Here is an 18,069-nt window from a genome sequence, read left to right on the forward strand (position 1 = left end):
AGGGAAGCGGGACGAACGGAAGGAGGATCAGAGGTGGTGCCCTCCCTCCGCCCCGTCAGCCCCCAGCCCCAGCTCTGCACAGCGCTGGGCTCCCGTCCCCATGGCGCGCCTGTGATTCAGGGCTCCGCCTCTCCACTGTATCCTCCACCTGCCCCTTCAGAAATGAGCTTCGAAAAGGGGGTTCCACGTGCCCCACGCAATACGGAAGCTGAACCTGAGAGAGTGGGCAGGGTGCGTGGCTGCAGGAAGGTTAACAGAGACACGGTCAGAGACACTAGGTGGGGTGACCCGCGGCGCGGGCAGAAGCCACGCACGCACATGCTGAGCTGACCATCGAGGTGGTGGTGTAGCCCAGTGGGACTGTTTTTGCTTCGGGATGGTCTCCTGGGTTTGCAAAGCTGTCTTGCTTTTCTGACCACACTGCTTCTGTCTGTCAACACGTCCGGGGCTCCTCGTGAAAAGCTGCCCTCTCTTTGTGATCATCGGAGCGTGGACGTGGCCTCGTAGGTGTGCACACTTGTGCTCCTGCCCCTCTGCGCGGGGCCTGGAGAGCGGCTGCTCCTGCTCCCGTAAGTGGAACGTGCTCGCCCTTGGCAGGCAGACACAGAGGACCGGGGCGAGGGGGCGTCCTGAGGGCTGGCACACTCTGGGGAGACTTGGGTGGAGACGACAGATACCAGGCTTTCTACCCGCCACTCCCACTCCCAGCAGCAAGTGGAGGATACAAAGCTTAATGCCAGCCTTTCCGTAACACACCGTCTAACTGACCCAACTAGGCAGATACCAATGGTTCTCAAGGCAACGAAGTACTGATGGATCAGAGCAAAACGCCATCCTTCCTCCCGGAGTTTAAAATCATCAGCTGAGGGATCTGAACGTCTGGCCCCAGACGGGCCAGCCCTGGACGCCTCGTGTTCAAGAGGGTGCCGCCAAGAGGTGGAAGAGCTCGGCCCCGGAGGAGGGCCGCCAGTCCTGCCGTGAGAAACACGCCTCGGCTTCCTTCAGTTACCCAGACTCTAAGGCTGGTTTATGATGCAGCCTTCACACTGAGGGCGGGGACACGCCACTTGTGTCCTGAGCACTGAACACACGTCCTGAACACAGTGTGAGCTCAGGCAATGTGTGTGGAGCACACTGACACATTTTTACATCAATTTTTTAAATAAGTCACCTGAACTAGCAAAATAGCACTGACATAAAACCATACATTGCAGAGCAGCATTCATGTAACTCATCATTTCAGTAAGTGTGCATGCCTGCCAAGTCCCCTCGGTCGTGTCCTACTCTTTTGACCCCACAGACTGTAGACCTCTGTCCATGAATTCTCCAGGCAGGAACACTGGAGTGGGTTGCCATTCCCTCCTCCAGGGGATCTTGCCAACCCAGGGATTGAGCCCGCGTCACTTACGTCTCCTGCACTGGCAGGCAGGTTCTTTACCACTGAGACACCTGGGAAGCCCATTTTGGTAAGCAGCCCACATTAAATAAAAGTTTTTTTTACCTAGCCAATAGGAAAACTGAGAGAGAAAACAGATATTTTACATTTCTTTTAAGGAGTGCTGACCATTTTTCCATTTTTTTGGTCATTTACTTTTTCCTAATATTTATCAATTCAACAATAACCCAGGTGCCAACATGCATGCACACAATGGACACGAAACAGAAGAATCACCATCTGAGTCAGGCCATGCAGCTTTCTGCTTCTGATGATAGCTAGGAGCAATACTGATTGAAAATAAAAAGGACTTTTCTCCAGGGAAAAGAAATTTTTATTTAGTAATTCACTTTCTGCTGTTGTTTTTAATTTACGAAAATTAAAAAGGTAAATAAATACAATATGGCTGTATAAACTTAATTATTAAAACTTTTTACATCATGTTAATTTTCTGTTCCATGTACATGTCACCTTTATCAACCCACACAGTAATAATGTACAGAAGTTTCACTGACAATACACAATAAAAACGGTTCAAGATGGTATAACAGATCACTTCTGAGCATTACTTCTATCATGCTTTCTAATAATGTCCATGAGATTGGCCCCCGTAACCAGGTCGTTCTGCATCTGTCTGTCTTTCTGCTGCTCCTTTCTCTTCTGGTCGTGAAGGTAAGGGGAATTTAACAGCTGCGGGGGGAGCAGGGACCCTGTGGGTTTCACGCGTTTTGCAATGTCCCAGAAGAGTCTTTTCGAGTTGTTATTGATGAAAGTGATCGCTGTTCCATGCTGACCTAATCGCCCCACTCTTCCAATCTGAAATGAAATGCAAAGGACGTTTTCAAAATGCTCACGCGAAATCCTCACATCTCTTGAAAGAAAATGAAGACTAGTATTTAAGGAGGCTTCACTAAGATGAACATTTGTCCAGATGGCATTTGCTGACTTGGTCCTCTCAATATACCTGTGACATCAATTTAGGGGGCTGCCATTAGCACAGCCCAAATAGAAAATAAGAAAATAAAAATAGTAAGAGTACTGTCTATGAAACTTGTATTTCAGTTATGTGTGTGCATGTGTGTGTGTGTATATATATGCAGGAGGTAAGGACACAAAGACGTTTCTTACTTCGAGTGAGTTATGGTAAAAACTTTTCAAAAGCTACAATAATTAAGGTGAAAGGACTACCTTCTTCATAGTAGTTAGATGCCTTGAAGTCTGAGATTGAAGCAAATCCATTTTTGCATAAAGTTATTTCTCATTTTGACAGAATTAAATACACACAAATTTGTGGAGACCTATGACAAGGAACAAAACTGACATGTCTCCAAATATACTGAGAAACTCCTCAAAAGGGAGAGAAATACACAATCTTGGTCAATTTCTGCTCCTTAATTGAAAATGCAAAACATAAAAGTATACACAGATTATTTAAATGAATCGACTGTTCCTCCCACTAGGAATTTCTCTTACAGATATATTTGCAGGAGAGGCCTCGGCAGCTGTGTGCCTGGGTGTTTAACAACAACACACTTGAAACATCTGGTCATCCAGCAGTGAGGGATTTGTTAAGTAAATGACAGGACATCCATGTAATACATTCCCATGCAACCACAAAAATAGAACGAGCCAGATTCAACAAGAAAACCCTTTCAAGAGCTTAGAAAACAGTGCCCGGCCTTAGGCTAAACACTAAATACATATTAACACTTAGTAAAGGCACCTAGGATGAGCGCTGATAAGGCAAGACATCTAAGATTTATTTAATGAAAAAGGCAGGCACCGACAGATGACTGGATAAAGAAGATGTGGTACATGCACATGTTGTTTAGTCACTCAAGTCGTGTCCGATTCTTTGCATCCCTGTGGACTGTAGCCCACCAGGCACCTCTGTCCATGGGATTCTCCAGGCAGGAATACTGGAGTGGGTTGCCATGCCCTCCTCCAGGGGATCTTCCTGACCCAGGGATCAAACCCACATGTCTTGCCTCACAGGTGGATTCTCTACCTCTGAGCCACCAGGGAAGCCCCATGGAACACTCAGCCACAAAAAAAGGAAACAACGCCGTTTGTAACAACAGGGATCCAACTAGAAATGACCACACTAAGTGAAGACAGTCAGGAAGACAAATCCCTATGACATCACTTGTGTGGAACCTAAAAAAGATACAAATGAACTTAAGTCTGAAACAGAAAGAGACTAACAGAAAACATGCATGTGCTTACTAAAGGGGAGGGGGATAAATTAGCAGATTGGGATTGACAGATACACACTAATGTACGCAAAACAGGAAAACAACAAGTACAGCACAGGGACCGTACTCAATATCCTCTAATAACCTACAAGGGAAGAGAGCCTGAAAACGAGCACACACACACAGAGTATCACAGCGGTGCCCATGGTAACCGCCAGCCGTGGGGCTGACCTGGGGAAGGGAGAGACGAGTACGCAGTTACAACCAGCACGCTTCACTTAAGAAGCTTCTTGAGTATTTTAATATTCCAGACAGACTTCCATCCAAAATTATCAAACTGAAAGTCTGGAAGAAAATAAGCTCCAGTCACTTGAATAGTCAGCCCTGTGGAATAACTAAGTGCCTGAGGCACAGGGAAATGAGGTGGTGTGGAGAAAAAAGAGAGGGAAGGAGGGAGGGAGGGAGGGCAGGTGGCCAGACGATTAGGTCTTTGGGAAAATAAAGCGACAGCGCAGTGAAGGCGCTGTGAGCATTCCGGCGGGTGAGCCCCGTAAACGCGACACTCAGAGGGGATTCTAAGAACAGCGGTGAGAGACTTCACCCCAAGAGGCTGTAAGTGATGCCGGGAGGGAAGGAGGCAGCGGTCAGCGAGATAACAGCGCTGAGAGAGGCTCTGTTCCTGCCGGAAAGAGGAGAGGTGCTTATCTCTGCAGCAAAGGGAGGGAACAGAACCTCGAGAGGGGAATGTCTAGAGCAAATAAGGACATGGAGAGATGACGGAAGACACGATTCCTGAAACACAAATGCTTCAACAGATCGATTTTGTTTTGGCCAGATGTAGCAGCTTAAAACAACCTTTTAAATAAAGCCCTCTTTTTCTTGTGTTAAAGGCCATTTAATACGCTCATTGAAGAAAACAAAAAATACAAAGAAAATAAAACTAAACCAAAAGCTAACCACTTAAATTTTTCCAACAAACATTTCAGGTTGCTATTTCCAACTAGTTTTTTTTTTTCTTTTTTTTTTTTACTTCACTGCTGCACAGGCTTTCCTCTAGCGGTGCGGAGCAAGGGCTACTCTGGTTGCGATGGTTTCTCCTCCTGTGGACCACGGGCTCTAGGGCACCAGGGCTCAGGGTCTGCAGCCCCCGGGCTCCCGAGCACAGGCTCCACAGCTGTGGCACGCGGGCCGCGTTGCTCCGAGGTGCGTGGGACCTCCCCACACCAGGGATCAGACCCGAGTCTCCTGCATTGGCAGGCAGATTCTTTACCACCGAGCCACCAGCGAGGCCCCCAGCTAATCTTTCATACATTCCAGGCATCCATGTATTTCTTCTGAAAAAACGTACTTAGTTTATATACACTTAACTATTTTTTTACCTTTTTGCCGCACCGTAAAGCATGTGGGATCTTAGTTCCCCAAACCAGGCAGGGATCAAACCGGAGCCGCCTGTAGTGGAAGCGTGGAGTCTTAATCACTAGACCACCAGGGAAGTCCTTATATACATATAGTTTAAAAGCAAAAATATATGCAGGTTTATGTTCTGCTTTTAAAAAAGAAAAAACAAACTCACTACTATATTGACAATGCCTTGCATAAAAAAATTCATGAGTAGGGTCTTCCCTGGTGGTTTGGTGGTAAAGAATCGGCTGCCAGTGCAGGAGACAAGGGTTCGATCCCTGCTCCGAGAAGATTCCACGTGCCATGGAGCAGCTAAGCCCCTGTGCCCCATCAACTGAGTCTGTCTGTGCTCTCAGCCTGGGCTCCTGACCAGAGAAGCCACTGAACGAGGAGCCTGCGCGCTGCACCTAGGGAGCAGTCCCCACCCACCACGACGAGCAAGAAGCCCGCCCAGCAACAAAGACCCAGCACAGCCAAAATCAAACATCTTTTTAGAGAAAGGAAGTTCATGAGCAAAACGGTGGTGGTGAGTAAACCCTTTACCTGATGCACGTACTCGTCCATGCTGGAGGGCATGTCGAAATTGACAACCAGCTTGACGCTGACCAAGTCCAGGCCTCTTCCCAGGACCCCTGTGCTCACCACCACGTCACAGTCTCCTTCAAGCAGCCCCTTTCCAAAACAGCAACAAAATTCATTATGCAGAGCTTACTTTGAGTGGTTTTCCGTCATTCAGATGGCCCCTTCTTTTCTCAACACCATCTTCAATACTGTGGCTGCACCACCTTTGCAAAAGTAAAGGTCTTGGCATATCTGGGTAATGTAGGGAGCCTCCATTCCTTCCAACCCCCACCCCAAATTTTTCCTATTAATTGATTCAGGCAAACCTTTCCCAAAAGTGAACTACTCTCTGCCCCAGCCCAAGGTGACCTGATGTCACAAATGGCAGATTCTGAATGATCAATCTGTTTAGTAGACAATCCCGAGGGAACAGGTTTATTGCTCCCAAAACACAGAAGCCTTAGCAAGAGGGACAATTAGTGTCACACCACTGCTCACCTGAAGTTCTCAGAGTCATTAAAAAAAAAAGATCAGCTTTAAAAACAGCTTGAAAAAAATTTTAGTAAGTAAAAATAAAAAACAGCTGATAATATGGTATCTCTTGAAAATGAGGCAACGAAAGATTTATGGGCAAGAGAACAAAGCAGAATGCTGGGTGTCACCTTCAGTGTGTTTTTTCTTTCCATCTGTGACTTGTCCGAGTGCATGGAGGTGCTTTTCAGACCCGTGATTTTCTGAACGGCCTCGCTCAACAGATCTGCTCCTAGCTTGCAGTCCACGAAAACTAACACTGGAGGCTTAAAGAGTTTCTTATCCTAAAATAGTAACAACACATACTGAAATTACTCCTATAATTTACAATGGGATGCTTTTCTGAAAGCACTAGGATGAGCTAGTTTTCCATAGGTTTATCAACACTGCCAGGGAGGGAAGAATTACATTCTGTTCAAATGAGTGCCTTCTTTAAAACATGCACAGACAGAAGCCAAACAGTGTATGTCCTTCAGATTTTCCCATCATCACGTTAATGTTACAAAAATAGTTTTACAACTTAAAGTGCAATTTAAAATTTCCAATACTGTTCGTAAGTCAGCACAAACCATATTTAACACTGTGTCTTTAGGTAACTAGGCTAGTACATACCACTCCCTTAAGCTGCTGCTGCTAAGTCGCTTCAGTCGTGTCCGACTCTGTGCGACCCCATAGACGGCAGCCCGCCAGGCTCCCCCGTCCCTGGGATTCTCCAGGCAAGAACACTGGAGTGGGGTGCCATTGCCTTCTCCAACTCCCTTGAGCTAGTTACTGTCAAAAAATTCTATTTCTCAAGGACGGAACAGCCAAAAGAGAACTTGTCTTTAAGTTGGTTTTTTTTTTTTTCAGCCACTCAGTGAGGCATATGGGATCCTGCTTCCCCAGGCAGGGCCCGAACTTAGGTCCCCCGCATTGGGAGTGACGAGTCCTAACCCCTGGACGGCCAGGGAAGCACTGCAGTAACCTTGATCTTTACATACTGTTCTATAAAACAGAAAAGAAAACTAACCTTGTGTCTACACTGCATGTTTTCACAAAAATGTATCTGAACCCCACAGAACTCTGAAGGAAGCCAAGCAGTTTATGATGAAACTCCCAGAGCAGGTTCCCCCAGAGCCACGTCTGAGCAGCACCGCCTCCAGAACCGTGAAGGGCGCCGACCACGTGCACGACGCAGGGCGGACCGCTCTCCCACTCACGTTCAAGATTTCAAACAGTTTTTTCTTTTTGGCTGGCTCTTCCACCCACAGGACGATCTGGCGCACGCTGGGGCAGGGCAGGTTCCTCTCCCCGGCGGTGACCGTCACGGGGTCGCGCAGGAGCTGGCCGGCGAGCTGCTCTATGCTGGCCGGGATCGTGGCTGACGCCAGCACGGTCTGACAGTCACGAGGCAGCTGCTCCAGGACGTCAAGCACTTGCTGCTGAAAGCCCATCTTTAACATGGTGTCAGCCTGGAATACAACCACCGCAGGTCAGTCTTACGTGGAAACCCAGAGCACCCTGGAGGAAGACAGACGCAGTTAAGAACGTAAAACGTTAAAAATGCTTTACATGGAGAAATACACCACAGTGTCAAAAGACACAGGGTTAACTGGGGGAAACACACATTTATATCAAACGTCTATAACTATGTTTACAGTGATATACAAAGAGTTCTAAAATTTATTTATTCTATTTTTGGCTGTATCAGGTTTTAATTGTGACCCCTGGGCTCTCTAGTTGAGACACGCAGGCTCAACTCCCTCAGCAGGTGGGATCTTAAGTTCCCTGACCAGGGATGGAACCTGTGTCCCCCACACTGGAAGGCAGACTCTCAACCACTCGACCACCAGAGAAGTCCCTACAAAGATTTGTACTATGGTATTACTAATAGTGGCCAAAAAAGGCACAGACCTTAGATATGTATCAGTAGACGATTTGGTAAATAAATGATGGTAAATCCATACAACACAATGCTATGCTACCATGAAAAATGACCAGAGAGCTCTTTATTAAATGATAATGAATCACTGCTAGAAGGAAAGAAGGCAAATACAGACAGAGCACTGAAACTTAACTGCTAACTCTGGGGAAAAGATTTATGAGCTGGGGCTGTGAAAGTGAAAGTCACTCAGTCGTGTCTGACTATTTCCAAACCCACGGACTATACAGTCCACGGGATTCTCCAGGTTAGAATACTGGAGTGAGTAGCCTTTCCCTTCTCCAGGGCACCCTCCCAATCCAGGGATCGAAGCCAGGTCTCCCACATTGCAGGCAAATTCTTTACCAACTGAGCTATCAGGGAAGCCCAAGCTGGGGTTAGGGGTACAATTTAATTCTTCATTTTATAGCTTTTTTGGCAAAGTTTGACTCTTGTTTTTACCACGTACATGTATTTATAATAAAACGTGATTTTAATAAATTAAAGCATTTAATTTGGAGGCTTTCACTCCTGTATAAACTTTTGCATTGCTGATTTTTCAAAAACAATGAATGTATTACTGAAAAAATAGAAAAAATGTTCAAGTTTTTAATTTTAAAATAACAAAAGATTAAAGCTATCCTGATTTTCAAATATAACCTTGGTGTCTGTAATTTTGGAAAACAAGATATTTAATCATTTTGGTGTCCACTAATGTGCTGTCAGTTAGACTGAAGCTTGATGACTTGTTTTAATATCACTCACTCTGTAACATTTAAAAAATCTAAAGTAATCATGATGGTCTGGGTTTGATCCTGGCTCTACATGACCTCAAGCAATGTAATTAACAGTTTTAAGCTGTAGTCTTTCCTCTTACAGGTGAAATTATAGCAGTAACTACCTCCCAGGGCTGTGATGAGAACTAATGAGTTAAAGTGTATGAAGTGTGTGTGTGTGCACTCAGTCATGTCTCTTGTGTGAACTTTTGCGACCCTGCGGACTGAAGCCTGGCAGACTCCTCTGTCTGTGGGATTTTCCAGGCAAGAATATGGAGTGGGTTGCCATTTCCTACGCCAGGGGATCTTTCTGACCCAGGGATCCAACTCGGCTCTTGCGTCTCCTACACTGGCAGGTGGATTCTTCACCGCTGCGCCACCTGGGAAGCCCGTATAAAGCACCAGCATGGTCCTTCTCGGTGCTTCTAATAACTGTGAGACAGACAGAAAACGCACCTGCAGGGCATGTGCAAACACTACCCCGCGCCTCAGCAACCCTGCTGAGCCCCGCTCATCTCAGCAGATGGCCTTGGTCTCCTGGTTCAGAAAAAACAAGACCACGAGAAACTGACTCCTTCCACTTCTCTTCTCGCCTAAGCTTCCTGGAGGGGTGGCCCAGTCCCCGGTCACCTTTCCTCGGCCTCCTCGCCTCCCCGCACTGTCCGGTCCAGGGCTCACCTCCCTCCCCTCCCCCTCACCAGCTCCTCTGTGTCATCCGTCACTCCCCAGGTGTCGAATTCTACAGCCAATCATTAGTCTTCACCTGACTCTATAAGATGCAATTATTACCCTTTTTTTTTTAATACTAACAAGCGCACTGCAGAAAATCTGGTAAACAAAGTATAAAAAAATAACTCACCCATCCCCCCTGACCTGACACCACACCGCCTCCCTCACCTCCCGTCTCCTCCCCTCCCTACAGCCATCATCCCGGCTCAACACCCCCGCCCCCAATGCCTGGAAACCAGCCTTCCTGCTTAAAGGCTATCCTCCAGGTGGAGAACACCAGCCTGATTATAATACATGCAGGCCTTCAAAGTTTCCCAATGTCTACAGAATAAAGTCTGAATTCTCAAGGCCAGGAGGAAATGAAAAAGAAATACAATCTCCATGGTTATATTTGGTTATTTCAATGAGAATATGGGTGTTTTTCCTCCTATTTCCAACTTGTCTTTAATGCATTTAATACATGGATTACTCACAGAATACAGTTGCTATTCAAACTGTAGAATGGACCATGAATAGCACTTATTCAAAGCCATAAAATAGAACAGAATAAAAAAAATATAGGAATAGGAAAATTCACATGTTGCAATGCTAAGTATTGTTTCATCAAAGTTCTGTTTCATTTACACACACACCCACACATACACAATATTCATGACCGGTTCCCACCTACACTGCATTTTTTGGAAACCATTATCAGCCAGAACTTGGGAAAATCTTATTCTTTACACACCTCAGTTTCCACTTACGAGTCTATTTCCTACATACCCTGAAGGAGTGTTAACGGAGTGAAAAGTGTGGGAAAACGTACTTTTAAAAGCTCTTAGAATTAAAAGCACTACCTAAATTTAAGGTGTTTCGAATACTAGAACCGCTCACAATGAACACAAGGCTACTCCAAAGTGGCAGAGACCCCGGGGAAGACAGAGCTCGGGTCCAGAGTAAGTGGGGCGCACAGATCAAGGAAGAGGTGGACGTGGGCGCCCCCGAATTAAGACCAAACCTGGCCTCGTCTTCTGGGAGCCGTCCTCGGTGTCACCTGCATGGACGCCCTCACTCCCAGACAATCTGACTTCACTCCCAAGGGTGCCTGGGCAACACGCTCACCCACCCACTCAGCGAGCCTGAACTCATCATCAAGGGTGGCCGACTCTCCCTGTTCACCGGGCACTCCCTAGACGCCAGGCGCATTTCAGGGAAGGACTCTAGGGAGATGGGCACTGGCAGGCCGTTTTATAGACGTAAAACCTGAGGCGCGTGACACAGGGCCCCACAGAGCTGAGGAGCTGGGGCCTGGACCGGGCACACAGGCTCCAAACCCACGTCTGCGGTGTGGCCGCTAATTACTGGGGCCACGGAGGCAGGCAGGCTGCTGTCCCGGGTCAGCACCCAGCGCCCCGCATTTCTGATCGCTGCTGGGGAACCCCAGGGCTCTGCTCCGTTGCTGCCAGGGGACGAGCACGCAGGCAGGCGGCCCTGCCCCTCTGGCTGGCATGCAGTTTTGTGTTCTCACGCTTGTCCACACGGTGGAACAACATCAAACAACATGTTTAACTCACGTAGAAAAAGTTTAAAAAGCTCCTCCTAGTAAGCATCATTAGCTACTTCCAAAATTCCTGCTAATCATGACTTGCACCAATTCTTCTTTTTTTGTAGATAAATTTCAAGCCAGCATATTTAAAAAACTTATCACTGAGAATACAGTATACCTGATCAGTTTATGAGAAAGCCGAATTAAGAAAAGACAGATGTGGTTTAATTTCAATTTAGCTGCAGTCTATGCAAGAACTCCAGGAGTTGGTGATGGACAGGGACTGGCGTGCTGCACTCCACGGGGTCGAAAAGATTCAGACACGACTGAGCAACTGAACCGAACTGATACAAGAACTAGCTTAAAGAACCACTACCGCCAATTAAAAAAAAAAAAAATCCCTGGATTGTTTTCCTTTGGGGGAGAAATTGGTTGAATACACAATGCAATTATGTAACTATAACGTGCTTTTCATAACTTCTATAAAATTATGTTTCTAAACACCACCACTTACTTCATCCACTACTACAATTTTTATACTGCCGAGTTCTACAGATCTCTGCTTTATCATATCCAGAAGTCGCCCAGGAGTTGCTATGATAACCTGAATAAAAGAGAAAAAGCAAATTAGAGAGTCAGACGACATCCATTTATTCATTTACTCCTTCGTTCTACACTTACTGAGTGGCTGAGGCATGCCGGACACTGTGCAAGCACTCAGAACTCAGCGACGAGTGAATCAGACTTCGCCCCTGCTCTCACCAAAGCCGTAACCCAAAGGCAGACACAACAAACACGTGCTCACGTGATCAGGACAGGCTGCAAACGGAGGGACGTATGGGCCCCTGCTCAGACACAAGCTGACACCCACGGGAGTAGCGGGCGTGAGCACGTGGGGAGGGCCAGGGAGAGGGGAGGGCATCGTGGCGGTGAGGCGGGGAGGGGCAGGGAGGTGATGGCAGAGGGGGGAACACGTGGCTGAGGCAGGGGCCAGACTAGGGGGGACCTCAGACATGCTGACCCCAATCTGGCTCCATGAACAAGGGCACCCTCCTTGCCCTCTCTGGGCCTGCCACTTCACTTTCAAATTACGAGGCTGGGGATAGTAAATTCTAAGGTTGCTCAAGTCTCTTGGCAGTTTAATACTATTTTAGCTGAAGTCGTGGTCCACGTAGGGGCTTTCGGGAGTTCCCTGATGGTCGGGTGGCTAAGACTCCACACTCCCAGTGCAGGGAACCCAAGTTAAACCCGTGGTCAGGGAGCCAGACCCCACGTAGTGAACTAAGAGTCCACATGCCGCGACTCAGGAGCCCACGTGTCACAACTAACACCCAGCACAGCCAAACAAGTAAATAAAAGCTAAAAATAAATATTAAAGAAAGTAGGGGCTCTTCAGTCAAACTTCGGCAGGAGTGGCGGCTCCGGCCTTTAATAACGGCGTGGGTCTGTTCTCCCATTCATCCTAAGATGCAAACACTAACAGCCACTGTGAGGATTAAACGAGGAGGGCCAGGGTGACCCTGGTGGAGTTGCCAACAACCTCATACACTCGGCTGTACCCACGTTTCCGGTCCACACTGCCCAGTGCTAATCCCGCTGCGGGTGATAAAAGGCCTGTCACCCCAGAACACAGGGCTTGGCTTGGTTTGTGTGTCCTTCACGCCCACAAAATTTTAATTATGTTGATGTGACTTCACTCCTCTTCTTCCATTTTCCCCTCCAACGGTTTGGAAGTTACGAACTTCTTTTTTCATCCTTTGAGTGCTTCCCCTAGAATGCCAGTACATCTACAAGTTAACACAAAGTTAATGGACACTTTTAGCTTGTTCTCCAAGCATGGAGGGCGAGGCTTTACCGCGATCCCATCTCGCCTGCACTACGCACTCCTGCTGGACGGCGTCCACCCTGTTCTCTAAACACCACGCTTGCTCCTGGTCACTGATCGTCAGCCTGTGTCCATTTAGCTTCGCCCACACGCCCACTGCCGCCTCTGCACCAGCTTCCTTCTGCCCCCCACCTTCCTCTCTGGAATCTTCTTCATCTGCAGGACGGCTTCCTCTGCAAGTTCCTGCAGACGGTCCACTGGCAATACCCTCCCAGTTTTGTTTATCTGAGTAGGTCTTTGTCTCGTCCTCACTCTTGAAAGAGCTTTGCTGAGCAGACAGACAGTTGTTACTTTTCCCTCCAGAGGGTGCGTGTCCACGAGGCCTGACACGGGGTGGGCAGGGAGGAGGCGGCCAGATGGAGGGGGTGGTGAGGCTGTGAGCGCCTAGGGAGGAAGTACTGCTGGGGGTGGGGACAAGGGGAGGGCCAGGCAGAGGAGTGACGTCATGGATAAGGGCGGGGGACAGGCAGAGGAGTGACGTTATGGATAAGGGCAGCAGGTTTCTCACCGTCAGAGCGATAACCATGGAAACACAGAGCATTAAAGGGACCTCATGACAAACGAGAACTGGAACCATCAACAGGAACTCATGGTCTCCAGGTCCAAGAGCAATGACCGCTCAAGAGCAAGGGGCCCAAGGAGAGCCCAGGTCTGTTTCCAAACACCGCTCTCTACACTAAGGAGCCAGGGCTCCACAGAGAGTTCTGGGCAGAGGCAAGGAAAGGATGAGCTCAGTACAGGCCATCTTTTTCAGACAGCAAAGTAAGAAAGGACTCAAACAAGGACAGGGATATGATCAAAGGACACAGAAACCAACTTGAAGGTGCCTCTGTGAGCCACCCAAATAATAATCCTATAAATAAAAAAGGAACCACCAGTCCATGTAAAAAAATAAATACATGGGGAGTCCGGTGAAGCTCAAAAAATTTACCAACTGAAAGTACTCCCCCTAAAACACTTATTCAATATGAAAGGTACAAACTTTACTGCTCCTTGACAGATGAAAGCATCAGTGAAAAGGACAAATTGAAGCCGTGTGCCACATAAAAGGATGTAATGAGAACAACACAGCACCTCTCCCGATGTTCCTATCAAAGACACAAGACACCAACCTCAACAGTTGAGGGTTGTTCTTCAAAGGCCTTGTAATCCTTAAAAATGTCAACATCAGAAGAAAAAAAAGGAACGATAGGTTCTAAACTGAAGATGCTGAGAGAGGCACGACAGCTATGGGCAACGAATGACTGAACGTGATGAAAAGAAGCTGATGGGACGGTCACCAAAACCTGGGGGGGTGGGGCCTCAGGCGCTGACAGCAACGTTCGAGCCTGATGCATTCCACCCAGGCGGCGGGAATTTCTCGTCTATCACCGGATTGTGATTACGAAGGATGATGTCCTTGTTCATAGGAATCACTCTCTGATGTGTACCAGCCATGATCCTGAGATGAAGCCCATCTTTCAGAGATGCATCTTCGCAACTAGGAGAGAGGGGATACGCCCACCCACCTCCAAGAGCAAGTTCAGGGCCCGAAGGAGATAAAAGGCTGTGAGACCATTGGACAGCGGTCAACTGTGCTCCTGTCCTTTGTCACACACAGCCCAACTTGAAAATTAAGGCTCTTGGAACAAGAGTTCCAAGGCTACCTAAAGCCACACTCCAAAGCTCCTCCTGGGGAGAAAAGCCTTGGCTCCTGCAGTTTTGGTCCTCGGCAAAGGCGCCCTGTCCAACGGGCCCACCTGAATGCGCTGGCGCAGGCGGTGCCGCTGGGGGGGCGCAGGCAGGCCCCCCACCAGGAGCGCAGTCCTCAGGCAGGGCAGGCCGCTCATCAGCTCCTTGGCCTGCCGCTCGATCTGAATGGCCAGCTCCCTCGTGGGCGTGAGGACCAGCCCCGACGGCGATTTGCTCTGCAGAAATGGAAACACACCGGCGATGAGCTGCCGCTGCTGCGGACTCCAGTCTGCAAGGCAATCCCAGGAGCACCTCCCCTCGGAAAGAGATCCCACCAGCCCAGCTGCCTCCTGCTCCTCCTCCAAAACCCTCAGAAACTACACCCATCTCCCACGGAACACCGGTGCACAAGGAAACATCAAAACGCAGACCAGGGAGAGGCGCCTGCAGTAACCAAGGCGGGAACGTGGACGCTTGGCTCCTTGTCAGCTGGACTGTGTGATCTCGGGCCATCCTCCTCCAAGGAAGAGAGGCCCGCTGGTCTCCACGAAAAGCTGGGTCAGGCCCGGCAGCGCCTACCGGTTTCCCCTTAGTCCCTTGTAGATTCACTTCTTTCTTTGTCCAAAAACCTTATAGTGTACAAATATTCTATTGGGTTGGCCAAAAAACTCATCTGTGTTTTTCCATAAGGCGTTACAGAAAAACTCAAACTTTTTGGCCAACCCAAAGTTCTGGGTTGAGTTGCATCTATATCTTGACCATCTAGTCCTTCCTTTCATTTTTTTCTCACATTATCTTCTACTACGGTTTAGTTTTCTGAAATTCCCTTTCTCTCTTCTTCCATCACCTGTTATTTCTCACTCCTTTCCCTCTTGCCATACTTCAAAACTCACAAACTCACCAGTACTTGGTGAATAATCACACAGAATGTCTTTTAATCTCATTATGTGCGGGAATGCTTATAAACGAGCAAGGAAGGCAAGGTGGTATCATTTTTAAGGTGAAACAGAGATCACCCTTAATGATATATGCTGAAACTCCACAACAGTCTTTTGACTTTGGTATCAGGTTTTTCAAGACACAAACTCAAAGGACGCTAGACTGACACCAAGATCACAGCTCATCTGGTCAGCAGGACTTTCCCCCCAAAGCCAAAGCATGCATGTTCCTTAAACAGAAAATTAATTAAAAAGAAACCATTTTGGAAGTGATTTTCCTTTTTCCAGACCTTCAGTGAAGACATTGGTTCAATATAATACAATTGAGTCCCAGTTACTAACGGTCTAGGTATTCAGTTCCAGCTTTTTAAGGAGCTTGAGGCTCACTCTGGGTAAACCCCTCACCTGTGTGTTTGAGCTCACACAGGTGAGCTCTAACTCACCTGAGACAGAGCTCGCACGATGACCGGAAGCAGGAAGGCGGCCGTCTTCCCGGAGCCGGTGTCCGCGCTGGCCAGCACGTCTCTGCCCAGAAGGCCCACCGGAATCATCTGCATCTGGATGGGGGTGGGCACTTCGTAGCCGGAGGCCTTCAGGTTGCGGTTTAGGGCCTCAGGGAAGCCGCAGTGCTCAAAGTCAACGATGGGCCTGGGGACGCCTCGGCCTCGGACAGTGATCCCCAGCTGCCGCCTGAGGTTCTCAATCTGGTCCTCCCGAAGGTGCGCGATGAAAGCGTGCTCTGTGTAGACGTAGGGAGTAGGGCCCGGTGCCACCGACTCGGAGCCCGCTTTCTGCTGGCGGCTCGGCTGGGACGCCGCTTCCGCGCCCCTCACCTGCAGCAGGTGCTTGGCTTTGCATTCCAGGCTACACACGTCTTCGTCCGTCTCGTCGCACACGTACTCGCCGTACCGACCGCACACCACGCATACGGGCTCCCCGGGCTCGGCCTGCCGCTGGGTTTTGGAGAAGGACTTCACCGGCTCTTCGGGGAGATCGCCAGTCTGTGTCCCTGGCTCGGAGTCGGGCAGAGTCCCTTCGGACGCCGGGCCAGTAGGCCCGGGGAGAGGGCGCAGCTGGGCCCCCTGGTGGGCCGCTGCGGCAGCCCCTTTGGTACCCGAGGCATCCGCGAGACCATCCCCACCTGCATCCAGCCCCCGGTCTTCTGCCTCGGGTTTGACTTTCTTGGCTACACAACTTCCACTGTCATCGTTAGCGTTCCGCTTGACTTTCAGGGATCTTGGAACGAACATCCTTCAATACTCTGGGGAGAAAATTATATCCTGATTTATTTTACCCTCATTAAAGTCACGGATAAAGTACCCTAAAGTCATCACGTCCCTGGGCTATGCCTCCAAAGGACAGAGAAGACAGTGCTGACCTGAGGCTTCCCTCCCACCGTCCAAGTTCCCCTGGTGAAGACAGTCCTGGCTCCACGCTGCACAGGGATTCGCACCACTGACCTCTGTCTGTGGGCTGCCTTGCACTCTGACATAACCAGACATCACAGAAATTCTGGGGTAGGCCTTTCTGTTACACGCACACACAGAAAATATAAGAGGGCTATTTCGCAACTGGAGTCTTTACAACAGAAGCGCAAGCAGCAACAGTAGCACGCGCTCAGAGGTTACAAGGTCCCAGCGTCGCCCCAGGGGCACACGCACGTTCCGTTGTGACCAGTGCTACAAGCTCAGGTCTCGCCCGGGACTCAGCACCGGGGGCCGCAGGACCCGGGGCGCACACCTTCTCGGTGCGTGCAAGCTCCCAGCGCGGCTCTTCCCATTTACAACAGAAACTGGGGTTTGCGAAATGACAGCAATTGGGAAACAGGCATTTAACCTCATTTGGGGGCTGTTAAATGTGCTGAGAAACAATTTTCAAAAAACAAATTCTTAGGATACACTGCCAGGCTCCATTTTCCCGGAAAAATTCCAACAGAAAAGCAAGCGCAAGCGAGGGTCTAGTCACAACCTCAAGTTTCCGAAAAGGTCGAGGGGGCGGGTGAGGAAGGCGCGGCTGCACGCGAGCGCGGAGGGCTCGGAACGGCCGTCCGGCAGGCGGAACCGAGGCGGCGCGGGCGCGGCCGCCAATCCGCGACCCTGCTCGGCCCGCGCCCCTTCCCTCCCCCCGCCCCGACATCGCCGCTCCCCTCCTCCGACGTCGGCCCCCGGCGGCCACGCACGCAGAGGCGCGTGACGTCACGGCGACGCCCGCACGCGGGGGGGCGGGGACAACGGCGCAGGGGAGGGGACCGCACAAGGCCCAGCCTGCCGCCGCGGCCCGGCGCCCGCGGCCCGCACGAGAGGAGCCGGACGGGAGGCAGGCCGGAGCCGCCGGGCCGGGGCCACGCTCACCCGCAAGGACTGCGGCCGTGTCAGCTCCCGCTCGGGGCGGCTCCCCCTGAGGCACTGGGCCGGGCTTCCGGCCGACGAGCGCGCAGCGTACGGCCACCCTGCTGCGTGGGGACGGCGCGGAGGGCGGGATCCACGTTTCCGGGTTCTGAGAGGCGCCGCGGCGCGCGA

General features: G+C 49.6%; 1 protein-coding gene across 2 annotated transcripts; it reads right to left on the bottom strand.

The window, feature by feature from the left end:
- Nucleotides 1–1,734: 1,734 nt before the first annotated feature.
- On the bottom strand, nt 1,735–18,041 carry DDX59 (DEAD-box helicase 59). 2 transcript variants are annotated; one of them, XM_061161107.1, is made up of 8 exons: nt 17,902–18,041; nt 15,994–16,811; nt 14,681–14,848; nt 11,571–11,660; nt 7,323–7,574; nt 6,255–6,407; nt 5,575–5,703; nt 1,735–2,251 (listed from the first exon to the last, which is right to left on the bottom strand). In XM_061161107.1, exons 2-8 carry the CDS (start codon nt 16,798–16,800, stop codon nt 1,988–1,990), a joined length of 1,863 nt encoding a protein of 620 aa, XP_061017090.1. In that variant the 5' UTR covers nt 16,801–16,811; nt 17,902–18,041; the 3' UTR covers nt 1,735–1,987. The 2 variants fall into 2 exon arrangements, with proteins under 2 accessions (XP_061017090.1, XP_061017089.1); XM_061161106.1 differs by lacking the exon at nt 17,902–18,041 and adding an exon at nt 17,519–17,640.
- Nucleotides 18,042–18,069: the final 28 nt, after the last annotated feature.

The sequence above is a fragment of the Dama dama genome, chromosome 14, assembly GCF_033118175.1.
Source record: "Dama dama isolate Ldn47 chromosome 14, ASM3311817v1, whole genome shotgun sequence".
Taxonomy (NCBI): Eukaryota; Metazoa; Chordata; class Mammalia; order Artiodactyla; family Cervidae; genus Dama; species Dama dama.